The 20542-nt window shown below is 35.3% G+C and overlaps 3 protein-coding genes and 1 long non-coding RNA gene across 5 annotated transcripts; 1 reads left to right on the top strand and 3 right to left on the bottom strand.

Annotated features, from left to right (window-relative positions):
• Nucleotides 1–927: 927 nt before the first annotated feature.
• LOC105165487 (calnexin homolog 1) lies at nucleotides 928–4030 on the bottom strand. Its single transcript, XM_011084517.3, has 6 exons — nucleotides 3804–4030; nucleotides 3607–3676; nucleotides 1782–2905; nucleotides 1612–1683; nucleotides 1413–1526; nucleotides 928–1296 (listed from the first exon to the last, which is right to left on the bottom strand). The coding sequence occupies exons 1-6, from the start codon at nucleotides 3897–3899 to the stop codon at nucleotides 1162–1164; spliced, it is 1611 nt and encodes a 536-aa protein (XP_011082819.1). The 5' UTR covers nucleotides 3900–4030; the 3' UTR covers nucleotides 928–1161.
• Nucleotides 4031–9933: 5903 nt separating this feature from the next.
• LOC105166879 (calcium-dependent mitochondrial ATP-magnesium/phosphate carrier protein 2) lies at nucleotides 9934–13562 on the bottom strand. 2 transcript variants are annotated; one of them, XM_020695736.2, is made up of 4 exons: nucleotides 12769–13561; nucleotides 10778–11548; nucleotides 10578–10668; nucleotides 9934–10468 (listed from the first exon to the last, which is right to left on the bottom strand). In XM_020695736.2, the coding sequence occupies exons 1-4, from the start codon at nucleotides 13235–13237 to the stop codon at nucleotides 10276–10278; spliced, it is 1524 nt and encodes a 507-aa protein (XP_020551395.1). In that variant the 5' UTR covers nucleotides 13238–13561; the 3' UTR covers nucleotides 9934–10275. The 2 variants fall into 2 exon arrangements, 1 of the variants encoding a protein (XP_020551395.1); XR_016064424.1 differs by having other exon boundaries at nucleotides 10330–10468; nucleotides 10578–10679; nucleotides 12769–13562.
• Nucleotides 13563–14849: 1287 nt separating this feature from the next.
• LOC105165498 (short-chain dehydrogenase/reductase 2) lies at nucleotides 14850–18928 on the top strand. The gene is made up of 4 exons (XM_011084529.3): nucleotides 14850–15217; nucleotides 16448–16706; nucleotides 17261–17455; nucleotides 18139–18928. Exons 1-4 carry the CDS (start codon nucleotides 15126–15128, stop codon nucleotides 18532–18534), a joined length of 942 nt encoding a protein of 313 aa, XP_011082831.1. The 5' UTR covers nucleotides 14850–15125; the 3' UTR covers nucleotides 18535–18928.
• Nucleotides 18177–20476, bottom strand: LOC148789498 (uncharacterized). Its single transcript, XR_016067587.1, has 2 exons — nucleotides 20012–20476; nucleotides 18177–19129 (listed from the first exon to the last, which is right to left on the bottom strand). It is a non-coding gene; the product is annotated as an uncharacterized LOC148789498 (long non-coding RNA).
• Between the last annotated feature and the right edge of the window lie 66 nt (nucleotides 20477–20542).

Consider the following 20542-nt stretch of genomic DNA (forward strand, 5'->3'; position numbering starts at 1 on the left):
CCTCGTATAATAGGACCCTGAGTTCCTGCTAATAGAGCCTACACTGATTTAGGAACAAGATGATCGAGTGTTTGTAGTTCTCAATAAAATAAAAATTAAAAATTTATTATGCCTTCTTATATATAGATATCTCTACAATTAATCTCCTGCGTCCTCAATATAATTTCTTAAAAAGGCTAAGACTATAATTTCATTGAAAATGTCGCGAGTCTCCCAATAAATGTTCGTTTTTCAAATATGTAAATGGACAATTACCATAAAATAGAAGATGTCTAAAGAGCAGGTTAAAAGCAATTTACCCGTTTGTGAAGGTGGAAATATGTAAGAAAATCCCCCATAACAATAATAATAATAATAAGCCCAAAGACCTCATTGTGAAAAAAAGAAAGCAAAAAACCTCGTAATGCCAGAGGTGCAGCAGTCCGTATTCGTGTAGAAATTCGAGGAGAGCCGTGGTTTTGTCTTAGGTTCATTCTTTGACTGCTTTGCTCCCCAAACCAAAAAAAAAAGACTATGCTATCCCAATTCAGGAATCGCCTTGGTCCAACCAAGAAAGCACGAAACTCAAGAAGCCTGTTAATATTTTAAAAATAAATTAGACACTAATTACTTTTTTTAAAGTAGTTATAAGCTCAATATTTTTTCAAAAATGTTGTAAATGATTTTTTTAATCTTACAAGTACTAGTTTGACGTTTTGGAAAACTAAGTTGGCCCCAACTCCCTCTTGATCAGTAGCACGTAGGTTTTGTTTGAACATGGAAATAGAGAAGTTGAAACAATTAATAGGAAGACTACAGTATTTTCTCTTTTAAGTTGAAACTTCACCGTTTCTAGAAGAACGAATATTTTCCAGAAATCACTCTTGTATGATTCCAATCATGCGGCGCTCCAGTCCATGAAAAACTTTCATGGCAAAACTTCCTCAATTTAAATGTATGAAAAATACCACATTTCAATTGATGGTCACGTTAACATTGTCATACAAACCTAATTCAGGAAAAAGCTGCGGACCTGATGATTATAAAGTGAAAAATTCAACTTGGATACAACTCCCAAAAAAAGAACCAAACGGTCTGAGTCTGGTTTGAAGAGCAATTTTTCCCTCATTTCCTAATTTTCGTGGCTAAGCAGCCTAATGATTTTCTGTCGTGGTTTTTCCTTCAATTGTCCCGCCTTGTGTTCCTTCGGCGAGGAGCAGCAGCTGCATCTTCGTTCTGCTCTTCCTTCTCCTCAGTGCTTCCCTGGTTTGAAGTCTCAGCAACATCTGGTTTCTTGGTCGCTGCAGTTACGGCAGCCTGAATTCAATAACAAAATGGAATTAGGCACACTGAGTTTGTAAACTTTAACGGGCGTCGAGCTTAAAGCAAATCATAATAAGTAATTGCGCAGAAAGATATTTCCGTGTACTCACAGGCTTCTTTCCACCAAAGATGAGCTTAAAGAAGATGGAGAAGATAACTACTACAACAGAGACAAGGATTCCAATTGTGAGGTTTGGTTGTTTCTCAGCCTTTTCAATCAAGTCCTACAAGAAATACACCCAAACATGAGCTAGATTGCAATAAAGCCAAGAACCAACAGATGTCCAAGAGAGCAAGCAAACTACTTACCAACACTTTGGCTTTGTGCTCGCCCAAGAATGGGAGATCTGCTACTTTGTAAAGGTAGTCAAACACCACTTTCTGATTCCATTAACAAGAAAGTTCAGTTTTAGAACAAGCAAACATAAAAGCAAAATATAATACATAAGAAGGGAATACATTATTCTGTAATTAATTACCTGGACGCCCTTAAGCCCATCAGATTCCTTTGCTTCTTCCTCCTTTTGTTTCTCTTTCTCTACCTCAAATTTTGGCTTCCATGCAGTTTGGCGGTAGGATTCAGCAACTTTCTCACTGGAAGCTATCAAAATATTGTCAAACAGTATGCCATCTTGCATTGTCCAGATTTCAATGCCAAGAGCTGCAATGGGCTCAATGTTTGGTCTGTCGAGTTCAAAGTACTCTGGATTTGGAATCTCCTGTGGCTTCCAAATACCCTTGTAGTTGGGGTTATCAATGAGCGGAGGCTGCCATTTTCCCTTGTAAGCAGGATTCCTCTTCGTTGGTCTCTTCCACTCCCCACATCCAGGAGCCTCTTGGCATTTGGGGTTATCTATTTTCGGTGCCTCCCATTCACCATCCTCTTCATCATCCCAGTCCTCTGGTTTTGTTGCCTCAGGATCATCAATCTCCTCTGGCTCATCATCCAACCAACCTTCAGGCTTCACAGCATCTTCATCTTCAATTTCCATTGGAGCATCCTCATCCCAGTCATCAGGTTTTTTCGCAGCTGGATCTGGAATTTTTGCCCTCTCATCCCAATCCTCAGGTTTCTTATCATCTGGATCGGGGATAGTCTTAGGGGGGATGAGTGGAGGATCAAAGTCATCAACTCCAAGGAAGTTAGCCTTCTTTTTCTCTTCCCCGTCAACCAAGATCCTCAACTCGTTGTCTGGTTTCAAGATGGCAGTATAAACATGGGTCAACTTGTCCAACGGAACTGATGGTGGGAACTTCAGATGGTGTTCAATAAACTTTCCAGTCTTGGGGTTTTCATGCTTCAGAATGAAGTGAACCTTGTTGGTGACTCCACATTTATCAGGACCAAACATTATTGTGTAAGGCGACTCATTATCAAATTCCTTTGGGGCCCATCCAGCATCCTGGGGACGGAGGTACTTGATATAAGCACCACCACATTCGAGCCCATTTTGGAGGCGGACCTCATACTGAAGGACAATAGTTCCATCCTTGAGTTTCACAGGCTCATCAAGTTCCTTAACGATGGCATATTTGCGGGCTTTCTCACTAACAAGAAGTCCGTGGTCATCATGTCCTTCACTCTTCTCATGTTTCCACACACCTGAGATCACAAATATGCACAAGTACATTTTCAAAACCCGATTGAATATAAATGCTGTTATACTCCATGAATGCTCATCTTCATAACCTCAAAATTACTTATGCAAGATGTACTAAAGGTCTGAAAATTTAGATGCACAAACTCAACATGTAACTACAGATATGTGCCCTGTTGGCCAAAACACAGAATCAAGCTAGATAATTTAATCCATCAGGAAACAGTAATATCAATCCCCACTTTAACCATCCAATCAATAATCCACAGAACAATGAACTACTCTACGCATTATTGAAGCACCGCAGACAGAGAGCTTAATGGATTTCAATCCTCCTAGTATTCACGAAAATATAGAGCAGTTTAATCTACAGACAGTTCTAGAATGTCAATCATAAGGAGCATTTTCCCAATTTTGTACAACCATACAAAGATTCAGAACAGATAGCGGATAAGTGCAGCATTTTGTATCAAAAATCAATTCCAAAGTCAATACACTGAGTGAACTCAACTCACCCTACTATAGTACAACCACCATTTCTAAACCACAATACTTGTAAACATACAGAACACAAAGCCCTAACCACAACAAGCAAAATTATAAACACAATGACCAGACCTAGGTTTAAATCCAAGAAAACACTACCACTAAATCGAAACAAAAATCCATAAACAACAAGCCCACTGCAGATACAATAACAACCGACCTGTATAATCCGACTTCTCAGACACAATCCATCTCCCGTCGAATTTCTCATCGAACGGCTCGTAGAATTTCTATAAACACCAAACCCATACAACAAAACATTAAATTCAGAAAAAATCAAAGCAGATCTAAGACAACTTCAATCAAAGCCGCAAAAAAGAACACCAATAGATTCCACAAAATTCAACATCCTCATACCACATCGTCCGAAGCGTAGAGCTGAACAACAAAGCACGCGATCGACAACAGCAACAAACACTGCATTATCCAAATCTTCCGATTCGGATCCTCCATTTACACAATCACAACTCAGAGATTCAATCACAATAAAGAAAAAAATCCAAATCGATGGATCTAAGAGGAGAAGAAGTCTCTAGAGAAAAGAGAGTGGAGTTGATACTTTCTCCCTATCATATCGTAAGAGCGTACAAGTAGCTCGTATATATAGATCCGGGGAGCAACGCCAGTCGAGTTGTCTCGACCAATCAGAGTTAACGCCACGTGAAGTGGACCAATGGGAATTCGACACGTTGCAGCAAGTGACGAGCTCCAGGGAAAAGATCCGTATTGGCTGTGACGCTAATGCGTAGTGATGATCCGGCTTCCGGGTTGACCCATTTACGTTGACCGGATCTTTTCATATTTTCCTTCTTTCCTTTTTTTTTAAAAAAGAACAATTTATACATTGCGAAAAATTTACAAATGTAAACTTTTATATTAGAATTCTAAAAATATTCATTTAACACTGTGTTGATCATTATTTTAAATTAAAATTTTATTTATTTTACATTCTTATTAATTAAATAAAAAATTTTAAATACATTTTTTTAAAAAAATTCTAAATATGACTAAATACGTAGAAAATCATGAACGATACTTCTTAGGTGGCAGTATTATAGGTTTATTTTGACTCGATATATTTAGATATAGATTAATAAATATTTTTTTTAATATCACATTTAAAATTAATGGTCAAAAGTCAATGACGTCGGATGCATAACAAAAATAGTTTTATTTTCTCTTTTTAAAGAAATAGAAACTCTATTTTTAACAACCAAAACATTTATTAATGATATTTCAAAAAATAAATATGGTAAAATCAAATACCATAAATTTGGTAATATTTGTTATTTTTAAAATTCTATGGGCATTTCTTCCACGGGACCAAGTAAAAGTGCATTTTTAAGAAAAATTAATTTAATTATCATAAAAGACATTAAATCAAATAATTTAAATTGAAATTACATCAATCAAGAGTAAATTCTCTATCGTCTATTTCAACTTTTATAACGTTGATCCGAAAGATCAACACTTTCTCTTTTTTTTTTTACTAACAATCATGACACATTGTTTCTATATGCATATAATAAATAATATTTTATATTTTAAAATATATTATGAATAAAAATATGCATTATACTTCTAAAGAAAACAAAAAGAATCTAAGCAGAGTAAAAAAAAAAAATCAACTTAGGCGTATTATCGACATAACAATAAAATTGGTGTTGGTGTCATAAACAGCGTTTGTAAGAGAAAAAATATTTTTTTTTTATATAGTATAGATACATGACTATACAATATGAGATTTTGCTCTTACGGCATTTTTGAAGTGATATATAATTAATATTATCATGATTCGCTATCACGCGAACTTCACTATGGTTAAAATTGACTAATTCAGAAAGTATTGTTAAAATTCACATTAAACGGTGAGATGGAGAACACGTTTCGCACCCAAAAATGATTAGAAAAGCTCCCAAAGATCATTTAATTAGCTTACATGACACTAGATTTATGTATCTTTCAGATTGTATTGATTTAGATCAATTGTTTCGTGAATTGTACAACTCAATAAAGCCTAGCTTGTGAAAACACAATTTCTATATGTTAGGTACAACTTTTCTGTTGTGAATGTGTGTGATTTGTGTTTAGTTATCTTTTATATATGTCTCTCAATATAAAATATCAGTAATAAATTATCATAATTCATATAGTAATGAAATATCAAAGAAAAGCTTGAGAAATTAGAAAGTTGTACCGATTGAGAGTCACAACACTTGTTGTTGTCCTATATTCATATAGCATCCCTATATTCAGGTACTGACAGTTGATCATGACTATAGGATAAAACTCATTAGCTATTTGCAAGGTCTCATCACATGCACATGACTACGAGGAGATTATGAATCAGTCCAAAACTCTCAAAACTTGTGGGAGTAATAAGTATTTCTACAAATCATGACATAATGTGCCAAATGAAAAAGGTGATGACCCCTTAAATAATTTAAAGAAATTGACCGTTACAAAAAATTAAATAGCCTACTTAGAATTCATAGTATTATAATAAATTACAAATAGACCACATAAATATATAAAATGTATAGGTTAAGTACTTATTAACCTCGTAACATCACAATTAAATGTTTATAATAATGGGATCATAAAACTTAAATAAAGACCGGCGCTTAAACTAAAATAAAGATAGAAATAATTTGACAATTTTAAAACTTTTAAAATTTATTTTCAAATCTTTTCTGCCTTCACTATTCTTTTCACCCAGAGTCAACCTTATCGACTTAACTAAGAATTTAACTAAAGGTTTCATGTGTTGTCCTCACCAAGCTTGTGGGTTCAAATAAACTTAGGGGCTTGCGACCTGAGATCGAAGCAAGAAGACACCTAATATATAACCTAAATTCAGACTTTATATTAAAAGAATGAAAAGTTTATTAAAAGTAAAAAGATCAAATCAATCAATTAGTAGCATTGTTGTTATTGTTATTATTGCATTTGTCACGCACACACTCATATTTATAGAACTCAAATCCATAATATTTCAATTATAAGGTCTCAACTTTACCATATGAGCAACTTACCTATACATGAATTAGTTAATAAATTCCATGCCCATGCACTAGTGAAGCCCAACAGGCTGACAAGACTGTCAGTTTCCGAACTCTCACACCTCAATGGCTCCTCCTCTTAAACCAAATAATTAACTGAAATGCTGAAAAAAATGGTCGGATTTATTCCACTAATATATATTTTCATATTTACATATAATTCTGTTTACTTTGTGGAGATTAAAATCCTGAATGGATTGGCCAACATGAAACAATCAGTGTAATTACACATTATTATGTGGTTAATTATTTTTCCGTAAATTATACATCGATTACATAATATGTGTGTTGTAATATTCAAGCTTAGTCCGCGTAGATCTTGGTTAGAATTTGAGAAACTTACATTTTAGTTATGTAATTATTACTTGCATTTATAGTAATTATAAATTCAATCCTGCAATATATCCCCTCACACATTTGATACTAGGTGTAGTTCATTCAGCCTTTTGTAAATTTTTTTGACAAAATGTGTTGTCGAAAAAAGAAGTGGCAACGGTGTGTCAACACATGGCACATGACAATGATGTGTTGATGCACGTGGCAATAACATGTCTTATTCTGACATCAAATTTATGGAAAAACCAAATTTGACAATTCAGGATCAATTTTGTCAATTCAAGACCTGTCACCATATATGTGATGTCTTGTACTAAATGTATCAAAATTAAGACCAAATGTTTTAATATGGGTATAATTTACAATACTAAAATTATAATTACTAAAACTACAGGACTGAATGTGTCATATCCCATAATTACAGATAATTTTGCCTTAACATTTTCTGTCTCAATACATTTTTTCTTTAAAATATTGTGAAAACCCCCATGAATTTTTCTTTGAGATCACTCTGAAAAGTAATCTACTAAGACATTTTCATTATTCAGCCAAACAAAACTTATCTTGATTCAAGATATGTGAATCAAAATACAATCTGTTGTATACAGATAATCCATAATGTATAGATATACTCGACTCGTTCTGTGTATTCTTATGCATGGTGCTCTAAGTCTCTCAACAAGCTACATTCACTGAAGCAGTTCGAATCTTCTAATACAAAATAATATTACATCTTAGGGGTAATTACATATACACGTTTTGATTTATGGTCTGTTTACACAAATTGTCCCCGCTTGTTGCATAATTTTAAAAACCACTCCTAACAGCTAAAACACAATAGTAGTTTGTGTAATAATGTTGACATTTTTTAAGGGTGCATATGAAAATTTTCAAAAAATATAGGTAGTTTGTGTAAATATTGTTGACGTTTTAGGTGTGTATGTGTGTGTGTGTGTGTGTAATTATCTAAAAAGCAAAGACGGTTTGTATAAATAGACCATAGGTTAGGGGATGTCAATGAAATTATCCCTATATCCAATAATGTAGATTAAATAAACACAATGTATATGTATTAATGTATTAAATAAAATACAAAACATAATATCAATTCACAATCGAAAATCCAGACTGAAAAATCAAAGGAGCCATTGAGGGAGAGAGTTCAGAAAAAGACAACTTGCCTCCATTCCACTTCTTGCTTCGATGCAAAAAATATCGAAATGTCTTCATGAACAACTTATGATGATTGGAGTCGAAATCACCAAAGCTTTTTTTTGTAGGAAGAAATTAAAGATGAAGTTGTATTTATAGTAATAAGTTTAGAGGTATGAGCATTGCTCTTTCCTCAAAAACATGGTTAATAGCTAGGAATAAAATGATACAATATATGAATAGCAAACAATGCGTCTTTGATATCTCAAGGAAAATGAGAGACAAGTACAAAGAAATTTTAGCCTTGTTTTCCCTTTCTGTCTTCCAAGTTGTACTAAGCTCGAGACGTGGTGCATAGTAATCTTTGCCTCTCGGTTCTGCAGTTTTGTTGTACTTCAGATTTTTAAATAGGTTGGTGAGTGGTAGAAGTGCGCAAGAATTATTCTATTACTTGGAAATTGTCGTTGCTGCAGTTATTTGTTCTATGTGACATTGTAAATGTATAAATTATCTCTTTATAAAAGAAAATTTAGTAATTAATCCCCTATATTTGTTAAAATGTAGCAATTTATAATTTATTCCCTTATATTTTTTAAAATTTAGCATTTTACCTCCCTAAACAAGGGAGTAAATTATTTCATTTTAAAAAATATAGGAGGAGTAAATTACTATTTTTTTTACAGGAGATAATTTACTCATTTACAATATTATAATAGAAAAAATTACATTAGACCCTTTGTGGGTAGATTGTTGTTGGTTTTGTTTTCTCCAAGTAATGGAGAATAAATTGATAATATATAGAATTTAAATAAAGAAACTGAGAATTCAATGTGAGTGAGGTCGACGTTGAGCTGGTAGATTTTTATGGTCATGCCTTGGAGGCTTGGTCTCAGGGTGTTAGGTCAGATGTCGTAATCCTAGGTAAATTACAATGATTTTTCCTGAAATTTGGCATAATTACGAATACTTTCTCGTTGTTTGAAAAATTACAAATACCCCCTGATATTTGATAAAATTATGTAATTCTTGAATGAATATATGAAATTATCAACTTTGCCCTTATTATATTTTTTTAAAAAAAATTAAAAAACTTATAAAAGAAATAGAATGGAGTGCATGAAAAAATTTTAAAAATTATAAAAAACTTATCGACTTATTCCATTAAAAAAATTTTAAAAATTTAAAAAATAAATAAAACTAATATTTTTAATCCATAAGGGCATTTTGGTCAGTTCATTATAAAAAATGGATGAAAATCTAACGGGTCACCTAATTGTTAGACGTCTGTTAAAATTAAGAAGGTATTGATAACTCTCTACACAATAAAAAAAATATTCGTAATTATGCCAAATTTCAGAAGAGGCTTTGTAATTTACCCTCGCAACCCTATGTAGTCATATATATTGATTTGAAAAATATTGAGTAGGTCTAAGTTATACTTGTTTGATATTTAAAATAAGTAAGAGCAACACGAGGATAGTTTTAATAGCACCATATGCATTAGATAGAATATACTTGAATTCTATATAGCTATTTGCAACAATGACGTGTTAATCAATTGAGATACATTGATCATTAGTGATCATACGGTCGTCACGAATGATGATGTCATTGGGTTGGTTTGAAAAGAATCGAGTTGAGTAAAAAATGAGCAGATCCTTAAAGGTATTTTGAGGTTATTTCTGGGGGATGCAAGATTAGGAAGCAGCAATAGTGTGCTTAGAGAGGGCTGGAGCAGATTGGTGGATGGAGGTCCATGCATTAACATGACTCAGGCAGGCACATTGGAGGCTACATAACATGACTTTCATCTGCAGTCTCTTCTTACAGCTGAATTTCATTCTCAAACAGGTCTAAGTATATAACATTCTTTACAATTATGAAAATAAGCTGCTTAGAAGCACAAGAGTCTCCTGGTACGAACTGAAGAAATCATATAGAGAGAACTTATAGGGGATTATTATTGACACCCGCAAAATGACTAGTTCCGCAAATTTGGCATTTGTTGTGCATGCACTTTGTGTGACCGAAGTCTACAACAATCACCTAGTATTACTCAACACGTACGACACAACGGCATGTATCTGTATGTCTCAAAGCAGTTAGTCAGTCAGTTCCCAGAGGATAACTATACTGCCACTCCTATTTAAGCTATCCAAGGGACAATCAAAATCTAATGTGTAACCCCCAAGAATGGTCACCAAGTTCGACAAATAATTTTATTCACCTATTATCATCATCATCAACAGCTGCAGCAGCAGTTGTTTCCCAGATATCAGCTAGTCAAGGTCTAGACTCTTTTTCATGGCTTCATAAACCAGATATGTAATGCTTGCTGCAGGTACAACTTTAAGAAGATTCGGGAAAAGCCCTTTGTAGAAGCCCCGCAAACCTTCATGATTATACGTTCTCCAGAATACATCTGACATACTACTGTAAGGAGCTCCTGAAGTGGTATGTTGAGCTTGCATTCTGAAAATCAGCTCTTATTAGTATGATAATGTGAGATAATGGTGGAAACTTTTTACATGGAGAAAACTAACTGATAGAGAAGTAGTCATTAAGGGTATGCATCACTTACCTTGTTCTTACCACCTGAAGTGGGTAAACACATGTTGCTCCAAGGGCTCCTGAAATTGTCCCACAACTCAGTTGCACAAGCGGACCGGGTTCTGCATAACATCTACGTATATAACTGATTCTAGTAATCATGATTAATCTGATGTACTGAAGGACAAACATTAAAAACAGACATGAGATGAAGAAGAATTTAAGTCATACCTCCATCATGAAGAATATATTTTCTGGACATATCTTTCAAGGCCTCATAGGCAGCTAAGTCGATGCCTGCATAAGGGATAATTCCAAGAAGAGAAGGAACCAACCCTCTATAAAAGGCCCGAGGTCCCTCCTGAATCAATATATCTTTTGATAATTTCCCCAGTTTCGGAACATTTCCTTTTTCACATGAATAAGTTTGTAACCGAGTTTTGACAAGATCCATTGGATAAATTGCGGTCTGTGCCACAGCTCCTGCCAATCCACCAGCCACAAGACGGCCCGGAGTACCAATATCCCCGCTATCTCCAATAAAATTTTTCAACAATTCGTAAGTGTAAAACTTGATGGCACTTTCAGGTGCAACCTTCAAGACATTTATCCCATTACCTCGGAAAAAACCTAGAAGACCACCTTCCTTCCAAATGTTTTTAACTGCAGGGCCGATGGAAGCTTGTGTAGTCTGCACTTGCAAAATCACCTTTAGACGGTCAAGAGGTGCAGTTGCAGTGCGAGAAGCCGCTCCAGCAACTCCACCAGCGATTAAGTATTTTGTTGCATGAACATGCTTGCTGATGCCTTCAGGAATCACGGCATGTTCACCAATGTCTACAAGATAAACCCTTTCCCAGTACCGGTAGATGTTTTCAATGGTGGCCTCGTGTGGGTAGAGCAACAGAAAATCTCTCCACTCCTCAAAAGTTATAATTCCATTATTGTCTTTATCAACATGTTCAACAAAACTAGCAAGTTCATCATCATCAATTTCTATCCCTGAAAAAACAAACTGCCCTGACTTATAAGATGAAGACAACTTGTATTCCAAAAAAAATCAACGAAATAAATCATTCTACCCAAAAGCTGAACACAAGAGATCATTATGCAGGCATAAAGGAAATAATAAATAGCATCCAGCGCTACTCATAAAGAATTGGGAAAAAATACAGGTAAAATAAATTTAAGTAAAGAAATATGCATACCGACTTTTTGGAAATTGGACAATCTACTAATTACTAAGATATAATCCAATAAATTGAAAATCAGGAGAGGCAGAGCATTCAGTTGCTGGTCAACCAAAGGAGGGAACCATACAAACATATATAGGAAATTTTAATAACTATATTAACTGTAACCTAAATCACCTTGTGTAAAATCAAGTAAACATTTAACTGTAATCTGCTTATACTACTCCATGTGAGGAAAAGATGAGATATTCTAATATTATATGTAAAAGAGACCTATACAGTATCATCTCCCATAAAGGCACAAACTAACTTCAGGAACTATATACGAAATCAACTTTGGCCTAAACGAACTAAGAATTCCAAGTCCAGCAGTGCTATGCAATCCCCATTGTCTTTATAAAAAATCAAGAGGGAATTATGTCAGTATACAAAGTAGTTGGACAAGTAAATATATATCACGTACTTTTTCTGCAATCATCTTGGTTTAACATTCTCAATTCAATTAAGTCTGTAAGCATCAGAAGATTCAGAACTACATTCGGTGTTCTTGAAGAAACATCGCACGGGCCAGTGGAATTCTACCATAGCTACAGTCGGACGTCTGCCAGTACTTCTATAAACAAACTTCCATAATATCCCTATGCAAAGATCAAATGTAGAAGAAGGCATACACATCCACTAAAGAGAATACATGGCAAAATGTGTGCAAGACTAACACTTGTTTGGCTTAAACAGTAGCAGACCACAGTAGTGATTCTCAAGTCATCATCACCATAGAGAAACTTAATACCCTTCAATATCCAACAGTGAATTTCTCCTAGGCCTAACTTGTCTCTATATTACTGTCAAGGAAAACAACTGCTCTCCATAAGCTACTGAAAATTCAACACACATTTTGCAGTTTTACCACAAAACCATATGACCACCCTACCGCAACCCCCAAAAGAAATTAAAATTCAACCAACAAGCCGTAAAGCAACCATCAAGAAATACAATATAAACACGAAAATCAAAGTACTGACAACATACCAGACTTGACAAGAGCATCCCATAACTCCTCGGGCATAATGCATCCGTTGTGCTCCACATCAATAGCTTGGAAAATCCTGTACAATTCCAGCTCCTTGTCGTCCATATACTTCCTGAACTCCTGGTAATCAACCCTCCCATCTTGATTCGAATCGCAAACTTCCAAAAGCTCCTTGGCGAACTTGTAGTCCGCGGGGATTTGCATTGCCGACAGCCCTTTCTCGATTAGGGCATAATCCAAGTACCCTACGTTATTGGAGTCAAAGAAACTGAACAAACTCCGGATTCTCATGTCCCGCTCTTCCTTAGTCTCCCGCAAGGCGGACAACACGTGGTCCAGTGATATGGGCCCAGGTTTCTTAACCGGGTTGCAGCATCCGGGTCTAGCCTGCGTGTCTTTCGCCTCGGACGCCATTGTTGCAGCAGCTGGTGCTGGGAAATTCGCATGCCTCTCCACTCCCGTAGACATAAATAATCAAGAAAAGCAATCGGGTCGTCAGAATCTCGGATTTTATCCTCACCACATGATGATAGAGAAAAACAGCACTATGATCTTGGGGTTTTCAGATCTGTAAACAGAGAAGGTTTTGGTAGAATGGAGAAGAATGGGTGGGGTTGTTGGAGGAGGAAAGAAGAATATTGGAATTTTTGGGAAGGATCTTCCTGCCGGGGAGATGACCCGAATTGTTTAATTGGAGCTCCTTTTTCTGTTCCTTTTTCGGGTCAAGAATGGGGACTCACAGTTTCAACCTTCAACAGCACAGGATTCTTACTCATTTCTTATGTGTTATTGTATTTGTGTATTATATATATATTATATATATGTTTGAATCTGTAAAGGAAAGAATAATATACATAAAGAAGCGTGCTTATTACGAGGCCGGTTGTTCTCATTCTAGACCACGCTTTTACTTTACTCAAATATTTATGTGATAGTTGGGGGGAAAAAAAATTAAAATTCTCTTTATACATAATTTAATTATTTTAAAAGTAGTGATTAAGATGTTAATGTTTGTTCATTAGTTAATGGAAAATGTTAGTTTAATTTATTATAAGAAATAAATTTTTATTTCATATGAATAACAATAACAATAATAATATTTGTTCCATCCTACAATAAAATATTTTAATTTATAATGTCGGGAACATATTTAGACACGTGGATGATATGAATATCCTCAATTATGTTATAAATACCCAAATGGACCTCAAATCCACGTCTAAAGCATCCGAGCCATACTGACATGACTCCAACTCGATCCACATCCGAATATGTATAGCACATTACGACTATACATTAAAAATTGTATCAATACTCCATGTATGACCATACAACTGGATCATATATATAGATATTTGCTTTGTTTCAGATACAACTTTTGATACCGAACTATTATTATGAGTTTAACATCGCAACAATCTTATTGAATAATTATAACAGGCCTTCTCGATTTTGTTCTCATATCCCTAGTCTTGTAAGTTCTAGGGGTTTATTTAAGAATTTCTTGATTTGTTTTTGAATTATTTAGAGCTTAAAAACTTTATAAAATTTGAATTCAAATCAATTCATAAGAAATATAATTTGATACTACAGTAAATACTTATTTATTAATGCACCTTATATCTTCCAACTTTATAATTAATAAATGCCTAATCAAATTGAATTTAAATTAAAATTTCAATTCTACGCCATTTTTTTAATATATCTATGTACGTTCTGATATTTCGTGTCTGTGATATAAATAAAAAATATCAGCATATATATAGAGGGAGAGAAGAATTTGTCACAAAAATAATATAAAGGGCATTTTCCCTATGATTATTTGATCCACAATCTATAGTCCTAATATATTTATTTTCTTGAAATAGTGCTACTTAAATTATTAAAGCCATGAGTTGACAAGTCATCTTTATTTGGTTGTGGTTGCATATGAGCGGTGAAAAGGACTTGGAAAGAAACGTTTTTCACGCTTATGATCTCGATGCGCCAAGTGTCCAAACCTTTATCTATTTATTTTAGACTCAATTTTGACTTTGCCCTCTCAAATATGCGTATATTCACTTTGCCCCCTCAAATATGCGCATATCAGTGCATGTCCGCGAAAAGAGGGATTTAGGTGATATAATTAGGTCCAAAATGTAATTATTCAAAAATATTAATAGGAATAAGGAAATAAAATGCTCGCCCCCGGGATGGTGAGGGGTGTTATTGGGCGGAGCTACGCGGCGGCCGTCGGTTGAGACACTGCCGACTGTAAAGATTTCCAGCTTAGGCGAAGAGAGAGAGAGAGAGAGCAAAATAGTTGAAGAGTTCCATATATCAGAATTGAAACGGGGAACCGTTGTAAATTACTGATATGAACAGGAAGCAGAGGGCGAAAGAAAGGAGGGAGAAGAGGCGCGAAGATATCTCTCTCCTTCGTACAATTCCATATTCTGATCACGAGAGGTAACACAGAGCTCCAGTTATGTTGTTTACTATTGAATATATTTTTACTATTTTCCCGTGTATTCCTATAAATGTTTTGGCTGGAATCAGTAGTTCGCAATCAGGGCAACTTCAAAGTTGTTGTTTTTTTTCCTTTTTCTAAGTGGTCTATGTGTTGTCGTATTAGTTGTTTGAATCTTGAGATGGTGCCTAGAAACGTATGTGTCGAGTATTTTCTGGAGAAGTAATTCCTGATTTCTGAATCTGCTAATTGTTACTGAGAGTGTATTTTGTATTTCAGTAGGATTCTTCTTCAAGACGGTTGTAGCAAAAGGGGGGATTAGATTTCCAGATTTGATCATACGAATTTCACAGTAAAGTGCGGTTTACAGCTTATGCACACTGAATTTAATTCTGTTTCAGTGGCAGGAAATGGCTAACATTTAATTTTGTAAGTCTGTGTATTATAAACTAAGCAAACAAAGTCACCCGATTTCTTTTCTTAATCGAGTATTTTACCCCTGTTTATCAAGAAACGTCTCCAAGTACAAATTCTCATAATAAAAGCAGAGCTATAGTTGTGACTAATATATTCTATTTATATAACTCGATAGTTTCTATGTAATCAAATCAAATTCTGGACACAGTTTTTCTTCTTGAAGTACTCCAGTTCCCTCCTTCACTGGCCGGCAGCTTTTGCTTGCAGTGCTGTTAGGTTTGCCAAAATACAAAGCATGGGTACCTGTACAGTATATTGCTGTAGATACCCCTTGGATGTTTGTTGATTATTATGCACCAGAACGGTAGAGTGAGCATTTGAATATAAGACAATTAGAAGTATAACCTATGAATAAGTATTATCTACTTACCTTTAGATAACTATGTTTTCAATTTTGTGTTTGGTTGATAACGTGTCTTTGAGATATTTGCTTTTGTGTGGAGTTATTTTTCGGGAAGTTGGCTGTTCTGAGTCTTTGAATGCTGGAACTGTCTGAATGTTGTTCAACGAGTCTAAAACAAGGCACAAGGTAGAAGCCATGCAACAAGTATAGTATTAGGATAGTCAGTGGTCTTCATTGTGATAAACTCTTCTCAAAATTCACCTTTTGCTTCAACTTTCTTGAGATGGAAATGATGCAAATAAAATGACTGAAGTTGCAAAGTTCATTATTGTTCTAGGGGCTCTGTTTGTGCTGACAGTTCTCTTAACGAAATTGACTAAGTCTTTGTTAATCATGAATACTTCTTCAGATGGTGGACTTCCGACACTGTTGCAGTGGTGACTGGTGCAAATAGGGGAATCGGGTTTGAGATTGCGCACCAACTTGCATTTCATGGATTGACAGTTATTCTCACCTCGCGAGTGACTGGTGTTGGAGAAGAAGCAGCAAAAGTATTACAAGAAGGAGGTCTGAGTGTGGTGTTCCACCAACTAGATATTGTGGATCCTTCATCAATTGAAGCATTTTCTAAATGGATAAAGGAAACTTATGGTGGTATAGATATAGTGGTAGAGTGGCCTATCCCTTGACTTTGGCTAGGATCAGTTTTCTGGATCAAATTAATTAAATTCCCTTTGTGATGCTTACTATAGACAGTTCTTGCTTCTGAAAAGAGAAAATTAAGACAGACATAGGTCATAGATGTATGGCCTTGGATTCCTTATCTTTTCTTGGTACTTAAATATCAGTATCATAAGTCAAATTTGTTGCTTATCTTAAATAAGATAAGGTGCTAATGGGCTCTACTGTTCCAAATGTATGGTAATTTTTGTTAAAAGACGACATTTTCTTTTTCTTTCTGGGGAAGTTTATTAGAAAATGACGGTTAAACACAATCACATGATTTTTTTGGAACTTTTGTTGTCACAAGTTCTCAAGAGTTTTTAGAAGGTGAGATTATAAAAAGACATGTTCAATATTATAGGAAATTTTTACTTTCACCTTTTTGGTACAACTATGTGATACTATCTGTTAATGGATTGAAATAATTAAATGTAGCACCAAAATTTGTCACTTTTTCAGTGAGAGTTGGGACTTTTATTGACTCTAAACAAATTTCTAGGTAAACAACGCAGGAGTGAACTTCAATGCCGGGTCAGACAATTCAGTGGAATTTGCTGAAAAAGTTATTGCCACCAACTACTATGGGACAAAAAACATGATCAAAGCCATGATCCCTCTAATGAGACCTTCAGATTCAGGTGCTCGTATTGTTAACGTGAGTTCAAGATTGGGAAGATTGAATGGGCGCCGGAATGTAAGAGGGTTACTTTTCCTGTTCTTATGAGTCTTTTTTCAGCTTATGAGGGTGATTAGTTTTTGATCTTATTTTCCTTGGGTCTATTCTGTTATCTCCAAATTCCTTTATAAAGATACTTCTCTGTTTAAGTGACAGCATTATACAATACCATCTATTTTTGTGTCCATGTGCCTATATGACCTCTGTCTGGAAATTTCAGAATAACAAGAGGATCAGATGATAGTTACCATGATTTTTGCTATTGCTAAGGTATTTTCTGAATACAACCTATGCAACCGGATAGGCCCATGCAACTGTTAGCTGTTTTGCCTGTCGTTCACTGGGAGACTGCATGTTGTGTATGCAAAATTTCAACTTATCTTACTGTTAATTGTAAACATTACTCATCATATATATGTATGTTGAAAATTTTAGGAACCCTGTGACTGATCAGGGTTTTGATTAGAGATGATGGTTGCACATTGGTTTTTATTTGACCATCTTAGCCGGGGATTTAACATCAGAGGTTCTCATAAACTTATGACAAACTTAAGAGGTTAAATGAAGACCACGACTATCTCATATGGCATTGATATTGCTTGCGCACTGAATGCTTGTCTGTCACAATATGAACTTGTACAATATCCATGAAGTATGTTCCATACAATAGCAGTGATGACCAAATTTTGTTGAATATGCAGAGAATTGGAAATATAGATTTGAGAAAGAAGCTGGAAGATGATGAATCGCTATCTGAGGAGTTGATCGACCAGACAATGAATACATTCTTAGAACAAGTAAAAGACGGCAGTTGGAAAGAGGGTGGATGGCCCCAAGTTTTTACAGACTATTCTTTGTCAAAATTAGCAGTTAACGCTTACACAAGGCTGATGTGGAGGACACTCTCGGAGCGGCCAGAAGGCCACAAGATCTATGTCACCTGCTGCTGTCCCGGTTGGGTGAAGACCGCTATGACTGGGTGGGCAGGGCATACTAACCCTGAGGAAGGGGCTGATACTGCAGTGTGGCTTGCCCTGCTTCCAGGTCCATCCATAAGCGGCAAGTTTTTTGCTGAGAGGCGTGAGATAAATTTCTAAATCAGGAGCTGATACATTCCGGTTGCATTTCATCATCGACAGAATGGACAAGAGATGAAGAAAATCTGCTTGCAGCAAACTTATTCAACATGCTTTAACTTTTCAGCAATTAGCTGCTCAGCTGATCTGCTGAAGGAAGTGAGGAATTGGTGGTTGGGAAGATGACTTGTGCCGACTTCTGACTTAATATAGTCTCACAAGGGATGCGAGTAATGGTCAGCTATTTGCATTACATCCTATAAGGCCTAAAATTTGGCATCCCTCTCGTGTTTGCTTCAGGAACACAAAGCAATGCGTTAGGACAGACCGACAACTTTTTGGGTGCTTTTTGGTATTTTGAAACTTACATTTGCTTTGGCATTACATTAACGAATTCGATGCAAGTCTTGCAGTATCACTTATTGGCAAAACTTCACCTCTTAAAACAATGATTTTCCCCTTGTGTGATGATTCAATCAGAACACGATGATTTTGTAAAGTGAAATGAGTAACACGTTGTCATGTATGATATAACTGTTGGGTTGACCCGCGAGTGGCATTGTCTTCTAGTTGTCATGCAGCTTGGAGTTTGCAGTATTCTACATCCTTGCAAGACCTGGGATTTCAACAATTAAGGTTACATCATTATCACTATGTTATTACTTTTTCTTCATATTCTTGATTATGACTGTGATAGAATCGAGTCTAGTTGAACACATTGTTATTCAAATTTATTTGAGTTTTCATTGGGTCTGAAGAATGATATCCGAATCTTATTCTATTAATAAATAAATTGAGTTTAAGTGAATTTTAGTTAAACCAAACATGCACGGAGTTCAACTAGTTTAATATTTTGAAAACACATTATATTTTTCTTTATTAACTGAACAGTGTTGAAATTTAGCCTGTTGGTTTCTATAACAGTAATTAAAGTGAAGACATGTTTGATTTTTTGTATTTTTATTGAAAGTATAATCATTTAACAATACAGCAATGTAAAAACACTATTTTATTAATTACTTCAAACATAATCTTGTTTCACAAAAGAAATTATACAAAATTAAAAATACATATTTTAGATCTGAGAAAAGAAATAAAAACTAGATAGTCTCCTATCACTAGGCTCACCAACCAACCTGGACTTTTGGCATCCGAACGGCTTTAATACAGTGTTCGAAAAAGTGACTGACTGCTTAGTTGGCAGGTTGGTAAACTTGAATATTTGGTAAGAATGAAAATGGACATTAAATTGGAAATGGAACTAGATTTGTCTTTAGGCATAAGTCTGTCAGATCTTACTCAAACCCAGGACCAAAGAAAGGCCAAATTTAATTTATACCCAGGTCCTACCCAATATATCGAACCCAATTCAAGACTCATGAATTTCTAGACCCGACTTGAACTGATTTTCTGGGTCGAGATCAAAGAAAAGATTGGACCTGCCCATATCAAAGAAACAACATCAAAGTAGAAAAATAAAGCAGAAACCCACATCCACCTGCTTTAGTTGTAGAAGGCTACAAGCAAAAAACAGCAGTCACTTGATGATTGGACCAACCGGCAAGCAAAGCAACAAGTTTGCTTTATTGAGCAACAAACGAAAGAGACGACAGAGATGGCGTAAGCGACGACGGAGATGGGTTAGCGCCAAAGGCGATGGCCATGACGGGAGGTGACGAGAGAAAAGATTGAGAAAGCATGTCGATGTGAGGTTGGGAAGAGATTTGGGGATGGGTCTGAGCGGGTAGAAGTGGGTATATTACCCAACTCAGACCCAATCATTCTAATTTATTGGGTGTTCTAGATTTGGGCCTAATTTAAAATGAAGGATTGGGCATTGGGGCCTGGCCTGGACTCATTGTGATGGGTCCGGGTTTGAGCCTATTAACATACTTATTTAGGAATAATTATATTTTCACTTACGTCCCTTAATTCATGACATGTTTATATATATTACTTTATCTTTTAAATAATTACACATATATTTATCAAAATATTTTTATCACTTACACAAACATCTTTTACTTTA

This window comes from Sesamum indicum, linkage group LG1 (assembly GCF_026168435.1).
Source record: "Sesamum indicum cultivar Baizhima isolate 11 linkage group LG1, ASM2616843v1, whole genome shotgun sequence".
NCBI lineage: Eukaryota > Viridiplantae > Streptophyta > Magnoliopsida > Lamiales > Pedaliaceae > Sesamum > Sesamum indicum.

Excerpts from the sequence above, each read along its gene's own strand:
- LOC105165487 (XM_011084517.3), bottom strand. The coding sequence starts at position 3,899 with ATGGAGGATCCGAATCGGAAGATTTGGATAATGCAGTGTTTGTTGCTG. Across the intron at positions 2,906-3,606 it reads TGAGAAGTCGGATTATACAG|GTGTGTGGAAACATGAGAAG; the intron begins GTCGGTTGTTAT and ends TTGTGATCTCAG. Across the intron at positions 1,297-1,412 it reads TCTTTGGTGGAAAGAAGCCT|GCTGCCGTAACTGCAGCGAC; the intron begins GTGAGTACACGG and ends TATTGAATTCAG.
- LOC105166879 (XM_020695736.2), bottom strand. The coding sequence starts at position 13,237 with ATGTCTACGGGAGTGGAGAGGCATGCGAATTTCCCAGCACCAGCTGCT. Across the intron at positions 10,669-10,777 it reads ATATATTCTTCATGATGGAG|AACCCGGTCCGCTTGTGCAA; the intron begins GTATGACTTAAA and ends GATGTTATGCAG. Across the intron at positions 10,469-10,577 it reads CTTCAGGTGGTAAGAACAAG|AATGCAAGCTCAACATACCA; the intron begins GTAAGTGATGCA and ends GCTGATTTTCAG.
- LOC105165498 (XM_011084529.3), top strand. The coding sequence starts at position 15,126 with ATGAACAGGAAGCAGAGGGCGAAAGAAAGGAGGGAGAAGAGGCGCGAA. Across the intron at positions 15,218-16,447 it reads CCATATTCTGATCACGAGAG|ATGGTGGACTTCCGACACTG; the intron begins GTAACACAGAGC and ends ATACTTCTTCAG. Across the intron at positions 16,707-17,260 it reads ATGGTGGTATAGATATAGTG|GTAAACAACGCAGGAGTGAA; the intron begins GTAGAGTGGCCT and ends ACAAATTTCTAG.